At 33.0% G+C, this 26,900-nt stretch overlaps 1 protein-coding gene across 2 annotated transcripts in view; it reads right to left on the reverse strand.

Moving 5' to 3' along the window:
- The window catches only part of LOC118182302 (reversion-inducing cysteine-rich protein with Kazal motifs-like), a 211,043-nt gene that overhangs the window by 160,693 nt on the left and 23,450 nt on the right, over nucleotides 1-26,900 (reverse strand). For both annotated transcript variants that reach the window (XM_085818926.1, XM_035351638.2), the window contains exon 3: nucleotides 26,185-26,249. In XM_085818926.1, the coding sequence (XP_085675052.1) occupies nucleotides 26,185-26,249 (65 nt within the window). The remainder of the gene's footprint in view (nucleotides 1-26,184; nucleotides 26,250-26,900) is intronic.

Genomic DNA, 26,900 nt, shown 5'->3' on the forward strand with positions numbered 1-26,900 from the left:
CAAGACTTTTAGTTTATCAAAAATGCCGCCCTAATTTGCTGGTGTCAGCAAAAATTGTGGTTTGACAAAATACGTTCGTCTTGGAGACAAGATGCAGTTTTAACTGATGAGATAGAACATTGTCACAAGAAAGCCATTATGAACTGCAAAAGTATAGCAGAACCGTGTATTCAGCTTTCATATCCTTGCATAGCTTTTCGAAAAATACTTGATTTCAGCTGTCTAGTTTTTTATGTAGTTCCTTATATCTATGACACATTCTAATGCCAAACTGAGGATAACAAACAATAGACAATGCAATGATCCACACAGCATGCGGTGTTTTGCTGCAAATAAATGCCTGCAGTTCTGCAAAGCAACCAGACATTGATCGAGCACCATCAGTACATACACAGATGCACGTTTTATAGTCTAAATCATTTTCCATTATAAACGTGGTGTTGGAACCCCAAAATCTTGAAAAAATTGTGATTTCGGATTTTTGCATTCTCAAATTCTCTACACTTTTATCTTTCTAAAAATACCATTCTTTAATCTCTATGAAAATTAGAACTGTAAAAAAAATCTAGTTTTAATTTGTCATCTACTGCTGTGATCAATGAGGATTTTTACATAAAAACGCGTTTTTCTCCAAACGTGATTTTTTTATACTGGATGTACCTTTTCTCAGGAACTACTGCTCACAGGTATCTAAACTTTTTATGGCTTATTTATTAGGTTCTCTAATATTTACTGAAATGAGCTTTTTGTAATAAACTTAGAAAAAAAATTTTATTTTTTTTGTGTGTGAGAAAAGTGCTAAATTTTACTATGCCTAACAAAATATTCTGTAATTTACTCTAAAATTCAAAATGTTTCAAAAGCTCATTTCAATATAATCAGATAGGTATAATTTAATTACAGAAAAAATTTCAAGCTTGTATCTATACCAGATTTTGATAAAAGGTATATCGAAAATGGCCAGTTTGTATAGGGGTTTCTGATACCCCTTTAGCTTACTTGGGTGCATACCTTCGAGTGCAAAGATTTTTTTTAAAGGGACAGCACATCTGTTATCGTTGTCTTTCGTTGTTACTTCTACTGAAGTGAAAGCAAAATTAAAGTAACTTTCTTCGTAATTACAACATTTTCGTCTCTTTTCTTCTCCGTTAGTAGTCGATTCAAACTTGAATTATCATTATTATCTGTTTGCTTGTTTGATAAAAATCTTTCCATTCCAGTAAGGATTCATCGATTTATTACAATATTTCGTAAAGATCACGACTTTTTTTTTTCATAGACGTATAAGACTGTACGACCTCTTCATCCGTTCCTGAGTTTGATACTGAAGATCGCAAACAACAACAACAAGCAAAAAAAAAAAAAAAAAAAAAAAACACCAACAAATGCCACTGCTGAAAAACCAAAAACCAAATGAAACAATCTTGTGACAGGAAGTAAAAGTGCTAAATATATATGAGAATAATTGAGTACAATCTGATGCAACAACATAGAATTATTTCAAATCGAAAGAACTAAGAGAAAGAATAAAATAACGATTTAAAAAAAAAAAAAAAAAAAAAAAAAAAAAAAACGAAATTGAAAGCAAGAATTGCATTAAATTAAAAGGAGAATTAAAAATTCAAAAATAAATTGAAATGGAATTAGATGACCAACTGAAATATATATATATATATATATAATGAAAAAAATTTAAGGAACTATTACTTTAAGTAATGGATAGAGTTACAGAAGTAACAGAATAGTATGATTAATAATAAATATGGCCGAGCTTTCAACGCAAATTTTCTCTCTCCGTGAAACAAGGCAAGGGCCTTTGCGCGCACACCTTTTGGAGCTCCTGGTATAAATGCTAGTTTTTGTGCATGAGCAAATAAGATATCCGATGGAAATAAGCCCTAGTCAGGTTTTTAAGCAAAAATTAATAAAAAAAAAATCTGAAAGTTTTCAGATTTTAAATTACGCCCAAAGGGGCGTTTTTTTTTTTTGCGTTTTATGTGTTACCATTATTTATTAAATATAATGTTCTTTGCACTCAAACCATAAAATTCAGTTCAACAGAAATTTCGCAAAATAATTTTAAAATGAGCATATCTTTAGAATTTCCGATGCACTGTTCCGCGCGCTAGAGATAAAAAGTCCCCCCCCCGTAGACTGTTGCCATTGCTCGCTTTTAAATCGTTGAGTTTGTTAATCAAAAATTCGTTAAAGTTTTACAAAATATGAAATCTATAATAAAAAAATTTCCAAATTTCAAATTTTGGGCTTTCAGATGCCCATTTTTGCAGTAGCATTACGTTATTCAAATTTGGATAACTCCGTTAAATAGGTACCGTTGTTTTATCACAATGCGTGAAACATACATACATTTATGCAGCTTATTCATTATTTAATTTCTTCAAATACAATTCAGGGCGATAGTATCTGGTGGCAACGATTTGAAAAGTGATACAGCCTTTCAAAGTTTTCAAGGCAAAATTGCTAAACGAAAACAACAGTGCTTTAGGGAAAAAGCCCCTTTGGACTAATAAGCCAAAGGGGCTTTTTCCCTGTTCTTAATATCGAGGAAACATGGTAGCAGGCATATTCACGGAGAAAATCATCAAAATCCAACTCTGCTGCCTATGAAGCAGCTGGGAGTGATTTGTTGCTTTAGCACTTTGTAATCTTTTCTGAAACTCAAACTGGGTTCAACAACGCATTGGTACTTTGCTTATTTTTTGGCAAGCGCACCAACGAACAGATGGAAGATGTCAAATCAAACGTTTTGCAAGAGTTTTGAGCACCAAATAGGCTGAAGACTAAAAAGGATTAAAGAGACTTCAATAACGAAGATGAAGATTAAAGAACAGAAAAAAGGGGAAAAACTGTCATGTTATCGACTTAACAAAAAAGACAGAGCGTACTTCCGTTTCACCGCTAGAAAACTTTTTCCCCGCCCGTTCTGCGTCATCCAACGTACAGACATTTCTTGTAACTAATTTTCGACTTAAAGTTTTAAGCGAGCTGTTTTGCTTTTCCAATGTGGCTCGCGATTGTTCCGCACAGAATATTGATGACACAGAGAAACTGTTTTTATTTAGGCACCAGAAACCTTAATTCATGACCGACGTTTCTTGCCCTGTAAGCCGGAAACTTACTAGGTAATTGTTTAAATTGCTTCAATGATGTTTCGGACATGGATAGACAGCATATGCTCTGGACTACGAAGGGGATGAAAGGATGGGAAAAGTAAAGGAAAAAAAAAAAAATGGAACGTTTTTTACCACTCCTTCCGGCCTTGAGTTTAATTAGATGATAACGAATAAAAGAGAAAAGCTTTTGATAGCTTTCTTAAATTTTCTTTCCTAGAAAAAGCACAAGTGAATGTCCCATTTTGTCATTCTGGGATAATCAAATACACGCTGAGTGATGCGTTCAATTTTTTTTTTCACGAAGATATCATTTTGGCAGTGCAGAGAGAGAGAGAGAGAGAGAAGGTTAATCGCTAATTGCAATTCGCGCGTCTTGAGAAGCACTTAAGAAGATTCTTTTTATTATTATTATTTCTGAGCTTTGTGCGTATTTTACTTTGATATAATTTACGTGTACTAAGCAGTCACATGACGTACGAACGACGTGGCGCACTTCACGTCATAATTCTACGTTATGTCTATTTGAAAGTAGGAAGAGAGAAAGTGCATTGTGTTTTCTTTATATTTTATGATAGCTCTTCTTGATTTACTGCATGAGCAGATACTTTTTTCAGCCTAGGCTACGAGAAGAGAAGTTATAAAAACAAAATATTTGTTGAAAGAGTACTTATACCGTATGGGAAAAATGGATGTTTTATATTTATCCTCAGGTACCTAAAGATTTACTGACGTGATTTTTGTTTTAATACAGCACGCAGTATACGATGAGTTCGAAAATTCTCGAGAAAAAAAAAATCAGATGCGGGTTATGCTAGTTTCTGTTTAGAATTTTTGAGAAGATTTAGAAAGATTTTTTTTAACCGTAGCTTAATTTGATTATGAGATGCAAACAGTTGTAAAGATTTCAACTTCAATCATAGATGAAGATTTGAAATTAATTATAAGTAACACCACTTCATTATAATACGTAGCTTCACTACCGATATCACCACATTATTAACCTTACACGTTTTCTACACCGACCTCAGATCCACTATTTTCGGCATCTTATTTACAACTAGGCTTGATATTGCCAAATCATAATATTCTTTTTTTCAAAACCGGAACAATTTTGAGAAAATTACTCGAAACAGAGAATAAAATCTACTAGGATAAGTACCTATAATTGAAAAGACTAAATAAAGGAGTTGTTAGAGAAAAGAAACAAAAACGAGTTCAAAGAAATTTTTAATAACTCAACAGAACATTCCTTGAGTATTAAGAAGTTATTAGTATTTATTACTAGTAACTTAATATGTAAACCTTCACCCTCAGCTACAACGACTGCAAGCTAATTCTAATTCTATTGCTCCCAGAACTATTGCATATATATTTAATTAATTTTATGACATATATATTTTATGTGTGTGTACGCAACCCCTTACTCTATTAAAAGTCTTTATCCGGCCCTTATTTTCGCAATGATTGGTCGTAGTCACACACTTTCGATTACAAAAGTTAATGATGAAAATATTCATGTTTTGGCAATATCAAATTAAAAAAAAAGAAAAAAATACAGTTTCGAGAGATAGCGAAATCTAACTTTTAATGCGGTCTTCCGATTCCTATACTTATATTTGAGAAAGTTTTATACTCCATGCGAAAAAATAAAATTAGAAGAAGTTTGAAAAAATCTAGCCGGGATATTTAATTTCAAAATTTGCAATTTTTGATGTCATATTCAACATGTCTTGAAGGATTGGTTAATTGAGTTAAAATAATTCGAAAAAATAAGTTTAAATGGAGTGCAGCAAAAAATGTGTAAAATTCAGTAGGCGATACAAGGAGGCCATGTCGCGTCCACATCAGATTTTTTTTAATTAATTTTATCGTTCAAAAATCGAAAGAGCAAAATTATGCGAATTATTTAATTTCCGAAGAGCTGGTTATACTAAGAACATAAAGGGTTTTGTCAACTAACAGGCTGAACGACGTTGTACTTCGAATTCGTATGTCATCAAATTCGAAGCCTAAAATTGTACATTACGATAGGCTATCCCTTTAGTATGGCTATAGTACTATATAGTCTCCATTGTGTATATAATGTAAATAGTATATTAAGACCATGGTTCTATTTGTATACAAATCTGTAAATTTTATGCATTTATTTATTGACTTAGTGTTAGATTCTTTTACATATTGAAATTATTATTTTAGCATTGCACTGATTTTCCTTAGTTTTAAGTATATCTTCTTGTCCAGGCGAGACGTGCAGTCCTTAGGAAGGGGATAATGTTAATCGAATTTTGTACATATGTTGTCGAATTTTGTACATATGTAAATAATTTTAGTGACATTATATGTGAAATTGTACTATTTTTTTTATTAAGTCCTTACAGCCGTAGGGACAAGTTTCTAAAGCCATGGCTTCTAATTGTGGTCCAAATGGCACATGACATATACCTCCTATATATGCACGCTCGACGTGTATTCGAGAGGTCCGTGGTTCGAGTCCCGGCGAAGATGTTGCTCATTTTTCATCCCTCCTGCTTCCAGATATGTCTCTACAGTGGCATCCGAACTAAAAGGGTGGTGGATGACGATTCTCCATCCGCAGGATTTGGCGATAAGGTCCCCTAATCCTCAGTCGCCCTTTAAAAGAGGGAGTATATAAGGTATTTCTCTCGCCTTCTCGGCATTCCTTCGTGGTGTAGTGGTCTGCACGTTGGACGCGTATTCCAGAGGTCCGTGGTTCGATTCCCGGCGAAGGTGTTGCTCATTTTTCCTTTCTCCTGCTTCGAAATTACCTAATGTCTCTACAAGGTAAAGGATGCTTCAAAAGATGAAAAGCTAATAAAGCAGTCCATAGCTAATGATCCCAGTTGTGCATGCATATTTATGTTCCCAGAATCGGAAGTGCTGTGAGAAAGCAATTCTGCGTACATTTGAGATGCTATACTCCACCATATTTCGACTCGTTTTCACTTGTCCCTTATTTTAATACAAAAGGCTTTAACTAAAGGTTTCTTTTAACAGACGGAAGTATCATTATATGTGCTTACAGAATGGAAATAAAATGTTATCCCAATATTTAAATACTTTTCAATATAAATAGAGTGTTTTTCTACTGATATAGTCAGAATATTTAATATATAAATCAGAATATTTAAAAGAATCCATGAATGCTTGCCAGAGCCCGCTATACAGCTGGTGCTACTAGTGCGGTCGCACCGGCGGCAGAATTTAGCAGCATCAAACCGTTTTGAATTTAGGGAGGAACAAGGCAGTAAAATTAGGATCGGCAGAGACTGCCCTGGATGGCCAAAATGCCTAGCGCTGACCCTGGTGCTTGCGAAAATTTATATGCTCTAAAAACTGATGTAAAATTACCGCCATTTTCTGCATTCAGATATTGGCGACGAACAGCATTTCCTATTTCACTTATGCAGATCATGCTCACTTCACAATGAAAACTAATCTGTAGAACGAGCTAGGATAATTTTCACGGTAACAGAGCTTTCTGCTTTTATTCCAGATGACCCACAATGAGATATATATGTTTTGTACGAGTTTCGACAAAAAAGACAGAGCTACTGGTTGCGAACAAAATGATGTCCATCGGATTGCATGCAGAACTCGAGGAAGCATCACACACGCCACCGTCCTGTCCCCCAAGGCTTCCCAATTGTCTCTTCGAAGCAGATTCCCTGGGATATTAAGTCATTACACCGAACGCTGAACCTTGTTTTCACCCCAGTCCATCCTCCCAGTTGTAAAGAATGCTCCAACCCTTTGTTTTCTGTTACGATCGCAATGCCATTTTGCTTTTCTTTTCAACGTCCATTATTTAATACCATCGTGTTTCCGTTGAGTGGTGCCTCCTAAATTGTAGCAGATAACTGCTGAAATAACACGCTGCATGTTGTATAATATAATAGATGCTCGATCTTTGAAATGCTTATTATTGATGCTGAAACATGTAGCATGAAGGCAATTACTTTTGGCTGCTTCGAATTACTGCCATGTTCGAAACTGAATGCAGTGACTTGGTGACCACATCTCTAAGACGACCATAAATAACAACAGAGGGTAAAAAAAGGGGGGGGGCGGAACCGATGGTAAAACAATCTATGAATGAAAATTGGAAAAGGGAAAAAGGAAATTTGTACTTTATAATTATATTTGTGAGATTAATGTTAATTAACAATTAAACTAAATTCTTGTTTAACTTTTTTGTACTAAGAGATGGTCTGGTATTCAACTTTAAAACTTATACTCTAAGAAAATATAACCAACAATAAAGCAAACATAAAGGTTTACATAAGGTCGTTCTCATTTTATGGAAATGATTTTATTAATTTTATGATTTTGAAAATTTCTTTAAAATTTTTTTTTATTTAAACGATTTTTGAATTTTCTCATTATCATTTTGAGATAAAGGTTTGGCATTTTCACTAGAATTGTCTGCTACTGTTTTGCTTTCATTGGACTTCAGAATAAGTGTTTTATTTTGAAAATGGCTTCTAAAATTGATAGATGGCTTGAAAGTTATATAAATTCACACTTTCAGAGGAAACATTTCGCTTTCAACATATAGTAAAGCGATATAAAAATCGAGGTTATTGCATTTCAAAGAAAGGTACTTTGAATGTACTAAATTTGAAAAGAATAAAGTGTCCAGTTGAAAGTAAAAAGTGAAAAAATGGCCTTAAAACTGCATCCTAAGACTGTTCGAACACGAGTAAATGTCAAGTAAATGAAATATCTGATTCTGAAAGAGAACCTGTCGACTTCAAGATCCATTGCATCATGTAGAAAATCATCTGAAAAAAATCCTAATTGTTGATAAATGTAAATTTTTCGTAACACGACGAAGCATGGATATATTTTAGTGACTGACATTCCAGTCACTAAAATATATCGATCGATTATATATATAGATAAGATCGATTTTCTATTTCTCAACTCACAAAAATGATCGTATGAAATGGCTTCACCAACATACTGAGAACTCCCAACCGGATGCATAACAGCTGTGGGGTTTTGTTACAACGGTAAATTAAAACTCAAAGAGGCTTCAACAAGGCTAAAATTAATCAATTGTACTATAAAAGTATTTTAGAACAATTTTTGAAGAAGAAATTCTAAGTTTATAAGGAAGTGGCATCTACAAAATTGAACTTCATATGGGTAAAAACTTCTAGTCAAGAATCTAAGTCAACTGCCGCTTATTTAGGAAAGAAGGAATCAGAAACAGGAATAAGCAGTATACTCTTTAATAAAATATCTGCAAAATCGCCTAATACTTTTCTCCTATGGAAGTTTAGCGCTTTCGGGTTATTAAAACGAGCCTCAGGAAAACGGCATCCAGGAACACTGAACGGACTTTGGAAAACGACCCAAGAGGAGTGGGAAAAATGACACGACTATGAAAATGAAAGAGTTTACTTTCATAGAAAACAGGACCTAGAGCTCGAGCTAGAGCCAGGAATCAAGACTATCAAACAGGAACAAAACATTCCAAGAAATATGCCTCTTCATACATATAAATTAATTATCAAAATCATTTCGATAACGTGTTAACGACCTTTTGTATTTACCTTACAGCTAATAACTTGGGAGGTACCAAATTAAGACCTCAAGCTTTGCGAGATTTTGAAATATAACAAATTAAAAATATATGCAGCAGGAACAATAACTGAAAACTTATTAAACCGTTTCCTAAAAGCAAGCCCAGTTTTTAAGCACAAATACTATAAAAAGCTAAAATCCCTGAAACTGCAATTGCATAGATAATACGTGGGTGGATTCCGAGAGCAGAGATAAATAACCATCCTGTTGCACTCCATATTCTCTTTTCTTAACTTGTATTTTCGCTAGTTATTTAAAAACCATCAGTACATTACTGGGGAAGCTGACGGAAGAAACACAAGTGTAAGTCAAATTTAACATAAAAAATAACGTATTAATTAAAAAACAAATCTTACGAAGATGAATCTTCTTATAGCGGCCATCTCCCCAAGAAGGAAACAAATGAAATTGACAATCATTTCTCTTTTGAAAGTTAACTTCCTAAATTAATCACATTCATTAAAAATAAAATCATCTAGATTTTAGTCCTTTATTTTTCTTTAGTCATGTACTAATCCTCTCTTAACGGTTAGATTACCTGAATTCTAGCAAAGCACACAAGGGGCCTAAAGGAACCTTCGCGGAGAGTTTAAAGAAACCTAGCTCATACATCATACATTTCACTTCTTTATTTTCACATTATTATATATGATCAAAATATTACAAAATAAAGTTTATAAATTAAAATCACCAAGTAAGGTCAAAATAGATTAAAATTGCTAAATCACAGAGATATGCCGTCAAACTAGAGGTTAAGTCACCATATAGCTTGGTTTTGATTTAGTAAAACCACGAAAAATTTCATGCAGCCAGCCTATTCGTCCGTATTTGAATCCAGATCAAACTTCCAATATTTACCAATTTTACCGTTAGGCTATCAATAGATTCCCTTATCTTAACGACCACCTCTAAAGGTGACAAATATTTCTAAGAATACCATTCCTTGATATGCACTTGGTCCCATATTACATATGGTAGCAGACGTTCTTTCAGAATCATGTTATATCTTTATCATTCGCATCTCCCAACAGTCCAACATAACGCAGCTTTGCCTAACGCAGAATATAGAAATTATCTGATATGTTGTCTTCATGAACTTCATGTGGCTAACTGCTTGGGTAAAGTCCAGTTCCTGCATCGTATAGTATTTATGGAATCTAAATGAAAATTGATACTCAACATCTCCCTTCTAAGACGATCAATACCACAAAGGATTTTTAAATTGTGGGTGGTTATTTATATAATTAATTTTTATGCACCTTTTATAACTTTATTATAAAATGAACTCTATCGTGATAGCCTTCACTGAAATTAACCAGTATTGCTGAGAACATTAAGTATTGAATATGAGTTTTCTAAGACGATCACCACCACAAAAGAACTAAAATCTTGAGCTCTGTCGTGAACCTTGTCGTAACAATACTGAAGTATTGAACATTAATTTTTTAAAACAAAAATTATTTAATTCCGTGCATCATCACAGAAGACTAAATTCTGCAGGTGTGGTATTTGTGTTAGAGAGGTTCACTGTATTTCCCTGGCCCCTCATAGTGATCGCGGTTAAATATTATTACTCGGATATTGTTATCGGTACGCCAAAAAACCCGCCCGTTTTTATACGAAAACACAGAAAATACATCGATTGTTGTGATCAACACTTTGATTAATATGATCAAAATATTACAAAATAAAGTTTTTAAATTAAAGTCACAAAGTAAGGTCAAAATAGATTACAAAATTTGCCAAATGACAGAGATATGTCGTCAAGCTAGAGGTTAAGTCACCATATAGCTTGGTTTTGATTTAGTCAACTATTTAAAACTAGTTAAAAAAGCAATCTTAGTTTGACGTGGAATTTGAGTAACTCTATCGCTTCTGAGAGCGAACAGACATGTCTTTCTTCTTCAAGAAGAATAAAAAAATAGAAAACGGCAGAACATTTTCTTTTCCTTTCTTAAAAAAATCTTTATATGGACACCACATCACTTCCTGATACTACCTATGCACATTTTTTGCCGCACTTCATTTAAACTTATTTCCTCGAGTTATTCTAACCTGAATAACCAATTCCTCAAAGCAAGTTGAAAATGACATCAAAAACTTCAAATTTTGAAATAAAAAAATCCGGTCAGTTTTTGTCGTTTAGGAAGTCAAACTTCTTACAATTTTTATTTTTTGATAACTAGCATTAAACTTTCCCAAATATAATTGTAAGAACCAGGAGATCGCATTAAATGGTAAATGCAAAACTAGATGTTATAGCCAGTCCCATATACAGAATTTCAAAATTCTACGACTAATTGTTTTTGAGTTATGCCAGATACATAGGTCTTTTATCGTTTGTGCTTTCTACTTTACTTTAGATTATATATATCTATATCTATATCTATCTATCTATCTATCTATCTATCTATCTATATATATATATGCATCTCGCATAACTCAAAAACGTCTGTACGTACAGATGTTATGAAATCGAGTCAATAGTAAATAAATTTTTCAATCCATTTTGGAAAAAAGAGTAATTTATTCTATCTGTACGTACAGACGTCAGGCAAGAAAATCATCCAAATGGATTCAAGAATTATCAAAATGGATATTTCCGTTGAAATATGACAACCGAAATTTTTCCCCGATTATAATAATTCCTTTACTTCTTACAAGGTAGTGAAATTCCCCGAAAACATTTGCGACAAAATAAGATTGCTTTTTTGCTTAATTTAAAATTTTACATTGGCATGTCGTCTTTCCATAAGGGATGCCTTCCAAGTATTAAGATTAGCGTTACAGTATCGGCCAAATAATTTCCAGAAATGTTATGTACAGTTCATAACTGAAATTTTGCATTAAAGATATTAAGAACAATTCCTAAACAAGCTTTTGAGTTATACTATTTAAAATGCTGTAAAAGCACCAATTTATATGTTTCTTGATATTTTTATTAGTTAAATTTCATAGTTGCGTTTGAAGGATATCTTGTATCAGAGTTTTATGCTATCATAATAGCCGTGGACAAACGTAATCACATAAAGAGTCGCCGCCCATAGTATTATTAATGTATCAAAAGATTAAATAAGATCTATCATATTAGTTAGTTTTCGTATCATCTGAGAACACAGAGTTCTTAAAGAAATTTTCGTAAACTATTACAGGCTAGAACAATTATAAATAATTCTATAGAGAAAACGTTTTAGTATTCTTAAGCCCCAAATAACATAAAAAACTAAAACGCTCCTTCAATAAAGTAAGAAATGACATTATGGCAGACAATTTATATACAGAGGAAATGATGTGGACTCTCTATCTTCACTTTCTGGTAAGATAACCGGCACATTTTGGAGGCCGCAAGGTAGTTTAGTTGTCGCGAGTGGCAGTGGTGAAACTAAGATATCGAAGTAGGAGGAAGAAAGTCGTCTAATTAACATCCCACTGCCATTTGAATCCATCAAGAGGGAAACTAATCAGTAATAACGTTTACAGGTTCTTCTCAATCAACTGTCTCAGTGCTTATCTACTGTGACTGTTGAGAGATTTGAAATAAGACTTACGCTTTTATTTATTAGAGCCAAGGGTGGATTCGAGAATTTTAACGGTTAATTCAGATCTTAACGCTTATCCAAAAGAGATTGTTAAGGTTTTTTACACTCTCACTGAGCTTGCAGTCTACCAGTCTGCAGTTAAGTATAATTTTCTTAGAACTTACGCCATATACAATTCAACAACAGAATTGCAAAAGTTTTAAAAACAGCATATCTTTAGAATTTACGATAGACAGTCTCGCGCGCTGAGATGAAAATGTTTTTTTTTTTTTTTTCAGTACAGTGTTGCCACTGCTCGTTTTGAAATCGTTGTGTTTGTCAATAAAAATTCTCTAAAATTGTACGAAATATGAAATAGATAGTAAAATTACTTCAAAATTCGGGCTTTCAGATGCCCATGTTCGGGGGGGGGAGGATTATGTTATTCAAAATATCATGGTTCTAGGTACCGTTGTTTTCTCACAATGCGAAGAGCATGCATACACAGATTTTTCATGCAGATTTGTTTAAATATAATACAGAACGATAATATTTGGTGGCAACAATTTGAAATGGGATACGCCATATAGTGATTCAACGTAAAATGCTGTTTCGAGACAAATACCCCGCTTAGGACTAACGTCCGTTTGCGCTTGAAAAGGATTTATAAATATAATAAAATGCAATCTTTGTTTCCCGAAACTTAGAAATACATTGCAAGAATCTTCTGATAAAACAGCAATCAATGCCTTGACATTTTTCACTGTTTAGATGACTTTATCCGACAGGTAAACATTGTTGTTGTTAACGTGAGAGTGACTGCCTGCAATTAAAACCTAATTTGTTAGTTGCTTTTGGTCTGAAATAGCATGGCCAGCTCATGGTATATCTACTAAAAATTATCTAATTAATTCGCATTTTCAAGCTATGACCTATGTCTCATAAGCCTGTCTACACACATTTTTACATATTAATATATAATTCCCTTTTACTTTGTTTGTACAGATATATATAGTCACAAGTTCTTTGACCAGACTTGGCGTATATTGTATTTTCTTATATCAATGCACTGTAACGTTTTGTTTAATCAGAAAAGGCAGATGTGACGACTATGTATCTAATGGAAAGGATACCTTCATGGACGATTTTCTGAGACATGTTAGCTCGTATTCACATAACTCATAACTCACTTATATGTAACATGGCCTTGCGATTTTGGCTGTGCATTACAATAAAAATACAGCATGCATATAAAACGACTTCTTATACAAGAATACAAGATTTTGAGAAGTCTCATTACGAAACATAGCTAAATGGACTAAGTACTTCATTTCAATACAAAATTTTACATCTTTTTTTAGAGTAATAATTTAAGAATTAGTGATTAATAAACTTTTTTAATATATTTTTGAAATATTAGATTATAAGAGAGATGCGAAGTTAAAAAAAACCATTTTAAGCAAGAAAATTCCCTTTCGCTTCAATAAAGTAATTCTTAACAGACATCTTAAAAAAGTTTAAGCTGCCTTTCATACTTTAAATAATAGACAAGCTCAAACTGTGCTATCTTTCGCCCTTTCGATAAAGTATCTAGAATATGAGTCAGCTTCTTTCTGTTCATTTTGAAATAGCTTACTATCAACCTGAAAGGTGCATTAAGGTGTAAAATTGTGTTATTTTATTTGACAAGTTGAGCTCAGAAGTTGTTAACTTTCTGTCTCCCATATATCGTTTTTCGTTCATATCAGCTACCATGCTACATTTAACTACTAAAAAGGCTATTTGTGAGTGCTATATGAAAACAATTTATTGTTTTAATAAGAAAAGAAAAAAATCTTCTTACATATTGATGTACGAGTGTTTGTTCTTTAAGCATCAGAAATGACATTGCGTGACAGGTTGGTATCTATCCGCCCCCGTCCAAGTTAAAGAGGAGCTTATTCTCTTGGCGAGGTTGGGGTGGAGGAAGTCATCCAATTTAGCCTCATAAACTTTCCAGATCACGTCTCACTCGCTGCCAATTGTTGTCGTTACGAAAAGCACTTCACAAGCACAATGGTGTCTCGAAACATGAAGTGCTTCGGTTCTAATCTGCTTGAATGACAATGTCCAGTGATTGAAGTTCCAGGCCACAAATTGAGAGGGAGTCTTGCGTATTCTGCTGCTTCAGAAGCGAGGGATAGTGTAAAAAAACAGGCAGTTTGCATATATTTTATTTAAAATGTAATAGTATCTGGAATTGCTCTTGGGACTTTATCGCTTCGATGACCATCGAACGCCAACCAGGAGCCAAAACGATGCGTGCAATAATGTTCGCGTATCTGTACTATCTGGCGTTTCTCATTGGTCTGCACAATGGGCAGTTTGCGTCCAATTTGTCACGTTAACCTACGTTGTTTTATGGAGGTATGGACTATTATAACAACTTTGCGTGCGACAACAGAAATAAAATATGGTTGAAATGTTGATGTTTAACTATTTGTGTGACCTAGGATGATAAATGGCGAAATTTTCTCCCCCAAGAAAGCTTGGACTGACGATGCTTATTTTTTATCTTACTTAATATAAATTATAAGCTTATGCGAAGAAAAAGTTAATAATATATGATTGCAGAATAATGTGTTTGGGTGCATTTTTGAAGACAGATTATTAAAATAATATGATAATTAGGTTTGATTTTATAAAATGAGTTTATAAGATAGCTGCACAGTAGTTCTAAAGAGCATTATTCTTGTCATTCAAATGAAAACATTAATAGTTAGAGGATAAACTTATCTTACTCTGTGATTCGAGACATATTATTCGTAATAAAGTAAAGAATGTGTATAGTGCGCTAGCAAAGTTTTTTAGTTTTTATAAAATCGAAAGTTGAAGGAAGCAATGTTCCTACTTCTTAGCTTTCGATATACAATCCTTACAATTCTACAAAGTTTGGCACGTCCATGCATCTGCTTGATTTTTTTTTCGTTTCAGTTTTTTGAAAATTGTTCAAGTCATTGATTACGGTTTTCAGTCTTGGCTATTCAAATAAAGATCTATCAGATGAAATTTCATTTAGGAAAGGGAAAGCAGTTTTTAAGTGCCAAATCTGGTGGATAAGGAGATTGTTTAGAATTGTGAAGCTTTTCTTTTGTAAAAATTTGGACGAGAATGGAATTATGTGACAACAGGTAGTCTTACATTAGAAAGCAGTTATTCGATAGCACTTTTTTCAAATTTAAAGTGTTGAATTTTTTTTAAAACATCCTACATTACGTCTTTATAAAATATAGATTTTTGGGATTAACTTCTTCTAGAATTATTCCTTTCCAATTAAAAAGAATCACTGCAAATGCTTCACTTCATGGTATTTACTAAATTTTTAAAACTGAAGTTTCTGTGACGGTAGTGAATCCTCTTCAAATCAAGTAAACTGTTGGCGATTATAAATATCTTAAAACTATAAGCAAAGCACCAAATTTCATGGTTCTCGAGCTATATCCCTGTATTTGCCTCCCTTTTTGATACACAAACAGATAAAAAAAAATAGTTCCAATACTTTATAATCTCCCTGTGTGTTTTACGTTGAGTTACATCATTTTTCATCAAATGGATACGATGTTACATTCGCAACAATTATTGTAGTGCTAATGGAACTTATGGTATTAGATGCACCAGTTAATGTACTAAATTAATTCCAAAAATTTTGCAGTTAATATTATTTTGATTTTAAAAATGTGTGTTTGTGTGATTATGGCAAAGCCTCGAGGGCTATCTCGCCTGAGGGATGCCTTCGTGGAGGACTTTCTAAGGGAAACTGGCTCGTATACACGTTACACATGGGGAAAACCACGAAAACGCCCATGCAGCCATGCCCGTTCGCGGGATTCGAACCTCGGACCGAACTACCAGTGTTCAGCGACTTTACCGCTCGGCCGCTGGTGGGCCGATTTTAAAAATGAATAAGAAGGTTAAGTTTAGAGCAATACAGATTTCAGAGAATTTTTATTTACTGTTTTGAAACATCATAGGTATCTTATATACATATCTTCTTGCCCAAAGATACAACCCTCCTGCACGCCTGTAAACATGCTTTTTTTCTGTCAATTTCTGTCAAAGTTGGATTTTCAACTCAGGCGCTTATTCTGTAATCGCGACTTAAAATGTTCTGAAAAATAATCCACCCCTCGACTTTGAGTTGTATAAAAATGCTCAAAGAATAAATAAACTTTAAAAACTTAATATTTTGAAAGGTGTTTCAAAATACAACACAAAACTTTATAAAATTATTTTTTGTGTTTGTAGTGTAAGGAATTTTAGAATTTAAATATTTTATTTTCAGTAATGTTTTCAGTAATGTTGTTGTTTTTCCACATTGACAGCCATGAAGGATGGCCTCTTCATATCCATGACTTAAATATAGACAAATAATAAGTAATAATAAAAAAGTAAGAGGATTTCAGGTTTAGAGATCTGGCTAGTCATTCATACTGAAAGTACCTGCTTATTATCCTGTTTTCACAAAAACGTTGAGAGTAAGCTAAAAAAGCAAAAACGTTGAGAGTTGAGAAATAATATAAAGTGGCACTCTATCATGTGCGAAAGTGCGAGTACGACATGTGCGAGTCACGTTGTGTTGTGTACGTAAGTAAGTTATTTGTAATACTGTTTGATAACAACTTACTATAATGTAGATTTCTGACAAAGTTACTCAAAAATAGAACATCTTTCTCAATTAGCCAATTGAGATACTGGGATATAGTGCCTTCTGTTAGATGCAATAGCAAATAAAAAATTTTCAAAATAAAAGTTTAAAAAGTATTGTAATCATTGTAATTTTAAGCTTTTCTGTGCTCATTGCGTTAAGAGATTTACATAAAATCAAACATAATATTTTATATGTTTACTCATTTCTTAGTTACTCGATTTAGCTGCAAATGTTTCACTTCCTAAATATTAATTATTACTATTTTTATTTGGTTTCCTTTTTATTTTTTCAAAATTCCATCAAAATGAAATTTTAAGAGAAATACGAGACAAGCATATGGATTTGATGAGATGAGGAATAATTTTAATCTTTTAACCTCGTTCGTTCGCAACCTCGTTCGTAACATGAACTAGGTGAGAACTCTAGAAGATGCAATCGACTTCTCGCTATATCTTGGAAATTACAACAGAGCATTGGAAATTGTATAAAAGACCCTTTAACAGAAGTCAATAGATAACCAGAAGGCACAGCTTATGCTTACAGAACCAGTCAACATTTATGTCGTTAATCCAAAGCAACGAACTGAAATTAACTAAGTAAGTTGTACGTTACTTCAAAGGCTACACAGACAGAATGCGCGCAAAGTTAGCTTAAAACTAATATCGTCGTGACAAGTCTAATGGCGAGAACAACGCAAAGCCGCAGATTAACTTCATTCATCTAGTAACGTGGCCTTCAGCAGGCGGAACCTGCTTTTATTCTAAAATCTAAAAACCTTCCTTTAAATACTATCTCTTTCTACACACACGCTAATTTAATGCAGGCGAACTAGAAATTAGCATTCTGGCAGGAAAATGGAAAGTGATAAAGACAGTAAAGATCATTAACATAAAATACCTGATTAATAAAAATAATTAAATACTTTACAAATTTTATGTAGTTTCTAGCTACCATAGATTCTGAAAAGCTTTTTATTTTTGTACGCCTTCTAAAACATAACAGCCATCACTACAAAGAATAATCAGCCTCGGTTCACAAACAAAGTTACTGTTGGGAGTTGCCACTGAGACTCTTTCCTTCAGATGGTCAAAAGATTGAATTCGTAGGTCAGTTAATTTCAACTGACGATGAATGGGACGCCTGGCCTTTACCAATGATTAGTAGGTATTGTTGCCATTTCATCATTAACTAGATTTTAATTTTAAATAACAATAACCAAATGAATTACATTTTTGATATTGCAATATATATGTTAAAAGTATAAATTTTGAAACATATTTACATAAATGAGGATAAATAACTAAAAACAAATACAGTTGTATTAAAAATAAAGTCTCCAGTTCATAGTGTCAATAAAGTTCGTTTGTTTGTTTGTTTACGTGATTACGGCAAAGCCTCGAGGGCTATCTGCCTAAGGGGAGGGATGCCTACATGAAGAGCTTTCTAAGGGAAACTGGCTCGTTTACACGTTACACATGGAAAAAATCATGAAAATGCCCATGTACCCATCCCATTTGCCGGATGGTGGACCCCATAACGTACGATCAAGCATTCATACAAAACCGATGATAAAAACAATCATAATGTCTTAATTAAACCCTTTATGCTCATAAAATAAAGTTACTGAGTATGAGCTTATTAAAATAACAACGAAATTTTAAAGAAGAAGTAAATATGCTACTATTACATGTTTATTTTTAGGTGCGATGGCAAATATCTTTTTCCATAATAGAAAGTAGATTCATAATTTTCCAAATTTTAAGGACAAGATGCCCTTCGTTTAATAAAGAACACTTTGAAAAAAATTGACATTTAGCTGTAGGAAATTTAATATGGTATTGCTTCGTTTTAAGGGACATCCCATTATTTATAATGATCTGGAGATGCAGTGTCTCCACAGACATAATAATCAATATTGGTAAATCTATGTTTTGTTGTTGTTACCAGTCTCACTTGTCTGATAATGGTCAGCACAAGCCTACGACATTCATCGGGCAAGGAGTCATATGCGCCTGTCGTTGGCAAGAACCTTGAGCACCATACAGGTGACAGCCCGACTTTAGCTCAGTTCCGCCCCAAATTAGTAAATCCATATTTATAGTAAAACTGTGCAATAGGACCATGCCTATGATACGTCATGCTAACTGCGGAATCCAAATTTTACGATTTAGATCAACCGCTGGCAGATAGTTAAAGGTGCGACTGCCCTTGCAGATAGTTAAAGGTGCTTATGCCGCAAAAATTCCATTCTTCTTGCCCTTTTATTTAGTAAATTGCCAAGAGATATTTTTTAAGATATGATCCAAGCGAAGGAATGGGAGCATATTGCGAATTATAATTTTCGGCGGCTTCTCTCTCTAACTGGTTCGCCACCTCATAGAGAATGAATTCTGAGTGCTGATTACCATAGTAAGTTGTCGCAGTCTCAAACTGAATCACTTTTATAAAGCCTGCGAATACCTTTCTTCTAAGTTAATTAGCATTATTATGACATTAATTATTATAGCAATAATTTGAATAAAGATTTCAGATATTAATGATTTAAATTAAATTACGGACGTTATGACAGATGGAGTTAATTAATCTACGCTGTGATATAAATTTTTATTCAAAGACTTGAAGATACAGATTTGATTAATTTTTTCTCTCTTTTGTCAAATTTGATCGTTGATAACTGAACGTATTTATCATTTGTCAAAAGATAACTACGCTCAGTTATGAATTTTTGAAATAAGAATAATTATTTTGCTTTGAAATGCATTTATATGTGACCCATTTACCTGGGTTCGAATCCAAGCCAGGCCGAACTACCAGTATTTAGGGGTCTTAAACATCGGGCCACTAGTGGGATAAAATGCTGTAGACTAATAATATTTCTTTGCATGATCACAGTGGTTGAAAGATATCTATCGAAATAAATTCTGCAGATTAGTAATTTTTGTTTACATTATAAAGCATTTTCTCCCTCCTTTCCATGCCTTCGTGGTGTAACTGGAAGCATATTCGAAGCGTATTCGAGTACCGGTGAGGGCACTGCACGTTTTTAACGTCACCTATTCAAAAATAAATAAATAAATAAATCTAAAGACTCTACAAGTGTATCCCGAACTATCAGGTGGTGGACGATAACTCGTCAACACCAAGATCTGGCGACTGGGTCCCGTAATCCCCAGTCACCCTTTAAAAGAAGGAATATGTAAAATATATTCTCCCTCCTTTCCGCATGTCTTCGTTTTGTAATTGGAAGCATACTCAATGCGTATTCGAGAGGGTTCGAGTCTCGGAGAGGGCATTGCAACGTTTTCATCACTCCTGCTTAAAAAAAATACACCTAATGACTCTACAATATGATCACAATAATGTAGAAAACATCTCTCAAAAATTTCGTTAAGATGTTTTAATTTTCTTACGCGCTTTTGAATGGACTGCTGTCTAGATACCAAGATCTAGAATTAGCTGATCTAGATTAGCACAATTATACAAAACGCACAGACGTTTTGTATGATCGTGATAATGTAAAGATGTCTATCAAAAATTAAGTACTGTAGACGAATAATTTACTTTATAATATAGTCATAATGGTGTAAAGGACATCTGTCTAAAATCTTGATGTAGCTGGTTTAATTTTCTTGCTCATTTTTATCACAATGCTGCTCTCTAGACACAAAGCCCTGCCATAGGATATCTGCAAGATCCGGCCAGTAATTATTGTCAGTGCCACAACTTTATCTTGCAGTGTGCTTGTTCTACTCACGATGGACACGCAGAGAAATGTTTTATTTAACACTAGCAGACAAATATTTTGCTGCTTTTCAAAATAAAATCTTATATTTAATATGTCATAGCAATCCAACCTTAACGCTCAGTTTCAGCAAGGCATAAAGAAGTCACTGGGTGACAAGTAAAAAGATTACTTGCCCGTGACAGTTACGAGTACGCAGAAAGACTGAGGGGCACAACCTGTAGAATGCGTCATCTCTGCATTGTCTTCCGAACAATCTAATGGATTGAAGACATAAATAATATCCAGCCTTCAGGAGCCAATGTTTCCTGGAAATGCAGTCTCTTTGCTTCATGGAATAACACTTCTTGAAGAAGTATTTCGGCTATTTATGCCACAAAATGAACAAAATCTGCAACTCGATGAAGGAATTATGTAAATAGTTGGGAGTATTGTTGTTTTCCAGTCTCTGAGGTAGGAAGAATATGTATTAGCGAGCTTTTAATCGTCTTATGAGTTACGAGTTACGCCTCCCATTATGGGCGTGAAAGTGGGTAGAAACAGGGAGGGAGAGGAAATATTTTTGACAGTTAAAAGCAAAGAACAAAAGAAAATTTTGGAAAAGCATCAAAATGTTGCGCGATTTTGGTTGCGAGTTTTCAGAAATACAGTATAAATATGCTTGAGTATTGTAATGATTTTTTCCGAAAGCGAAAAATATTAAAAAGAGCTATTTTTTGGAAATTTTTCCATTGTTATTTTCTTTTTTGGCCGGGGGGTCTAACTTACTAAGAAGATAGACATCATTTTCTTTTCTTTTTATTTTAATTTTTAAAATGAAAAAATAAAATTTTTATGTTGTAGTTTTTTTTTTTCAAAACATAGGAGATCTAGATTACCCTCATATGGATGTGCACATTGTGGATTTTCATTTCGGATGTGTATATTCTTGTCTACAGTCATAGTTTAATAGCTTATAAACAGTTTGTAACTTCATAAATCTCAACGAAATTTCTGCTTTTGACGTCTGGAAAACTAGAATTTTGCTTTGAAATGGATATTTATCATTACAAAAAATTTAATTTCTTTTACAATTAGCAGAGATTTACTTTCTGTTTCAAACAGAAACAAATATTTTAAGTATGCAGGTTAGTATCCTTTACAACAGTGATTTTTAGTCGTTTTGAAAGCAGAAACAGTAAAATGAATATCGGTAATCCAGCGATAGGATAAATTAAATTATGAGTTATAATTAACTTCATAAACACTCTCAGAGATGTGAAATCTATGTTTGGTACAAAGAAATGGCTAAACCATATATGGCCATATTTTGTCAATGTCAAATTTAAGAAGGAGGAATTTTGGACAAATAATGAAATATAACTTTTAAACCGTTCTCCCAGTTTCTGTACTTATATTTGAGAGCGTTTAATAGTCGTTATGAAAAAATAAAATTATGAGAAGTTTGACTGTCGTACGACAAAAATGGACCATGTTATTTAATTTCAAATTTTGCAATTTTGGATGTCATTTTCAACTTGCCATGAGGGATTGGTAAATAAAGTGTGAATAATTTGAGGAAATAAGTTTGCGTAAAGTGCAGGAAAATATATATATAATTTAATAGGCTTAAAAAGAAGTGGTGGTGTCCACACCAGATATTTATTGAAGGATCGTAAGAGTATTTCAGTCGGAAAGAATCTCTAAGAAATTCGAAGCTTCTCTTAAGAAGTCTTACTTGAAGGCCTGCCTTGGCTTAGGCAGATAGCCCTTGTATATTTAACCGTAATCAAATGAAAATTCGAACTCCTTAAAAAGTATCCCAGTTAACTGTAAATAAATAAGCACAGTAGTTTGTTCCATAAAGTTTTCTTTTTAATGCGATAGAATAAATATATAAAAATTCTACGTCTCTCCTTGCTAGATTTTATGACATATTGAATGTGTCACGAGGCATCAATGGGAAATGGCAGAGGTTCCGAAACTGTAGTCCACGGATACCTAGGGGGTCTGCACGATTTAATTGTTAGCGATCCTCAAAGGATTTTTCGAACCTAAATTATGTTTATTGTCGAATTTTATAATGGAAAACTTAGCTTTAAGAATATCAGTTCTAGAACAGTTTCAAATGCCAAACATAAAGAATGTTTGAGAACAACTTATCAATCAGAGCCACAAGATTATTGAATGTCAGTAATTCTTTTTCTTTTTTTATTACAAAGAAATGGATTGGCTATGCAGACGTGCTTTATTGTTTTTTTCATTTACAATTTGATTATTCGGTTTTATCGTTCAGAAAATCCACTAAAAAAGTGCTTTTCATTAAATTCATTTCAAAGATGTACTTTTTTCTTAGTTACAGAGAATTATTTAAATTTAAATCGATGAAACTACTACGAAACTTTAGCATCTTGAAGAAAGTTGGAGCCACAACTGCTAAGAAGATAATATGCTTCAAATAAAAACAAAAAGGAAACATTTCAAGTAAAACATAAAATTAGTACACAACAACCTTGATTTCCTCACAATAACCTCAATCGATTGGCCTGGAAATCGATTGAGATATTGATGTAAATGTACGCCAAACTAAAAGTTGTGTTACTAATTTTATGCTTCAAATAATTTAAAACTTAAATGAAATTTAAGAATTTTATATCTTCAAGTAATTTTATACTTAACATACAAAAATTGCAAAATTTATTTTTTAACAACTTTAAATTTTCACAGTTTACCCAAGCTCAGAATTTTGGCAAACTGAATAAGTTAAAAAATTCTACATCGATTTTGGCCTTAGTCGGTGAGTTTTTGCGACTCCTTGTATTCTATAATTTAGTTTTAGATTGAAAATTTAGTGTCTTGATTTAGTGTCTTGATATTACTAATTATGCCACCCAACATATGTTTCTATTATGCATTCTTACAATTTGCATTTGTTAATAAGAAAACTACTTCACAAATTCATATCAATCTCGTTATAACATAAACTTGCCAGTAAGACTTTTATGGCTGAAATATTATTTTTTCTTACAATACATGTAGATTCAACTAGTGTTAGTTGAAGTCGAAATTTCAATTAGCTTTTTCGAACTCAAATTTTGACTGCGATTCAAAGCCAGAATTTCGATATTCTGGGCAAGCGCGCTGCTATTGGCTTTTTGATAATACTAGTATAAAAAACATTATTCAAGTGTGTATTGCATCTTTGACTTCGGAAGTGATCCGAAAAGCTTCTACAATTTAATCCTTTTGCAACAAGTTACAAGCTTTGAACATACGGTGAGGGCCGCTAAATTGTAATCACGTTTGTCCACGATTATTTTGATAACATTAACCGAATGATAACCTTAAATGGTGAGGAAAAATACCCTTCAAAATAACTAATTTGTTATAAATATAATTAGAAACATATAAACAGATACACTTTTACAGCTTTGAATTAAGAGAGTGCAAAAGCTTTTTCATGAACTCTTCGGAATGTCTTTAATGCAAAAATTCATTTATGGGCTGTTCATAACGTTTCAAGAAATTTTCTCATTGAAAAAAAAACAAGCCATTGCAACCTCAGTTATAAAAAAAGCAACCTCAGTTTGATAGGGATGTTTCAGGGAAATTTTTTTTTTTTTTTTTTTTTTTTTTTTTGCACCTGACAAAGAGAGACCTGTGTCTGATCGCCCTCAAAATCGAAAGTGTTATTGAAAATCGATGTCAAAGGGTTTTTTTCCCGCCTTATTGCAAATGGTTGACTAAAATCGAAAGCAATCTGTTTGGGCGAGTTAATTCCGTAGCTGGCGATATTTTTCTGTCATTTGTTAGTTTTTATGATCTGTTTTGAACTTGGCTATTTTATCTTTTCGTTATTGATTTTACGTAACTTTAAAAAAATTATAATATATTGACCACTTTGATAGAATAGTTGATCAAAATAATTGATGTATTTCACATGTTTCCCGTATACAAACGGACGGGACTTCGGCAATTTGATATGAATATTCTATTGATAACATTAACTGCGATTACATTAAGCAGCGTATACTGTAATATATTTCCTAAGATATACTCTTCATTTAATTTCTGATCTTCACAATTTTTGATTAAAGTGGTATATAGAAACCTTCTTCGTGTCTATTCTACTTCCTGTGCGAAGTAAAGGAAATAGCGGAATCGCGATTTTGATCGTTCCCGAATCAATTTTGAATATTTTTGTGTATATTTTTTATGTGTACGTACGGACAGAATAAAAAAAACTAAAAACGATCAGCCGTAGAGCTTTGAAATTTAGTATATGGGACTTCTTTTTCATCTAGTTGTGCACCTCCAATTTTTTTTTCAAACAGCAGTAACCCAAAGTACACATATATGTATGTGTGTCTGTGTGTGCGTAAAATAAAAATATGTAACGTAAAATCATACTTTAAATTAGCAGCAGTCCTTTAATTTTTCTTTTTAATTTCAAAACGCGCCATATCTGGAAATTAATTCTGTAACCATTCGCATGACCAATCATTCCTCGGCCAACGAGATTAAAGCAAAACTTCTAATATAAATTAAGTACGTAGTGAATTTCTGCTGACAACTTGTCGCTTATCCTAGGTATTCTCCATTATCTAAGATTTAATGGCATACCTAAAATTGTGAGGCGCGTTAGCACCATTAGTCTTTTACCAGTTATTAAAATATATGCTAAAAAATTCGTCTTCCAAATATAAATGATGTTTAGCTACCAAGTTGGGTCGTGCTTCTTCCAAAATTCCACGCGGTTTATCCACTACGCCGCAATTTCCAATCATCTAAGCAGCAGTTTTTTCGGCCGTGACTAAAAAAAGCTAATGGTTTTTATCCTCCGCCAAAATTACAATATTACACACAAACACATATTGATTATTATTTAGTAAATAATAGTTAATAAAATTGAATAACTTGATTTCGCACAAAGTAAATTTAAGATCATATATATATATATATATATATATATATATATAATAAACCGGTTATTACCCGGTTTAAAAGTCCTTACCGGTCTTTATTATCATAATCGTTGATAGCAGTAATACACTTCCAATTACAGAGGTGTTTTAATTGGCGAATATATTCAATTTCCAATTTATTTCAAATTAAAAAGATTTTTTTTAAAATTAAATAACGAAATTTAACTTTTAATGCGGTTTTGTATCTGTTGTTATGGTTCTTATACTTGGGAAAATTCTATACTCCTTATGAAAAAAATAAAGTTATAAGAAGTGTTACTCCCGTACGACACAAATTGACCGGGATATTTAATTTCAAAATTTGCAGTTTTGGATGTCATTTTCAACTTGCCTTAAGAAATCGGTTAATTAAATTAGAATAATTCAAGGAAATACGTTTAAACGAAGTGCAGCAAAAAGTGCGTGCAATTTAATAGGGCATGAAAGGAAGTCATGTCATGTAATTCCACGTCAGATTTTTTAAACAGAAAATAATGACATTTTATACAGTATATTAACTTATTTACTGAGAAGCACACTAATTGCTTACCTCTTCGCATGTAGAACGACATGAACCTGTTGTCATCATGCAGCACGTAGAAGTTAGGCCTCGAACTGAAAAAGAAAAAAAAAAAAGTTAGACAAAGACATTTGCCATTATAGATATCACTACTCACGATTTCAGTTTCTATTGGATAATTTAATTCAAGCAAAAATACATAAATGAAAGCGTAGAAAAATATGTGCAATTAACAGCGCAAAGAGGAAAAAACATAAGCTGAAAAATTATTTTAAATTAATAAAACATTTTTTTTTTAAATTTAGAAACCTATCAACTGGTTAAAAGTAAAACATGCAACATATTGACACTAATTCTTTTTTCCCTTTCATTACTTCCTTATACGAAGTAAAGGAAGTTTTAAAATCCCGAAAATTTTATAGTATCATATTTCAACGAAAATATCCATTTTGACTGCTCTCAAATCCATTCAGACGATTTTTTTGCGTGACATCTATACGTACGCACAAAATAAAGAACGATTTGGCCAAAACGGATGGAAAAATGGATTTAAAATGGATTCAGAAGGGAATTCTTTCGTGACCTTTGTACGTACATACGTATGTACGTCTACGTCCGACTGTCGTCTACTACTGTAAGCACGGTGTACGTCTACGTCAATGTGTTGGGGTAGTGTTTATTGTATTTTATTTATTTATTGTTTATTGTGTTGCGTTTTATAGAAATTTGAGGAGCGTAGCGGACTG

The sequence above is a fragment of the Stegodyphus dumicola genome, chromosome 6, assembly GCF_044657685.1.
Source record: "Stegodyphus dumicola isolate Sdum_Otavi_A_Nest chromosome 6, ASM4465768v1".
Classification (NCBI taxonomy): Eukaryota; Metazoa; Arthropoda; class Arachnida; order Araneae; family Eresidae; genus Stegodyphus; species Stegodyphus dumicola.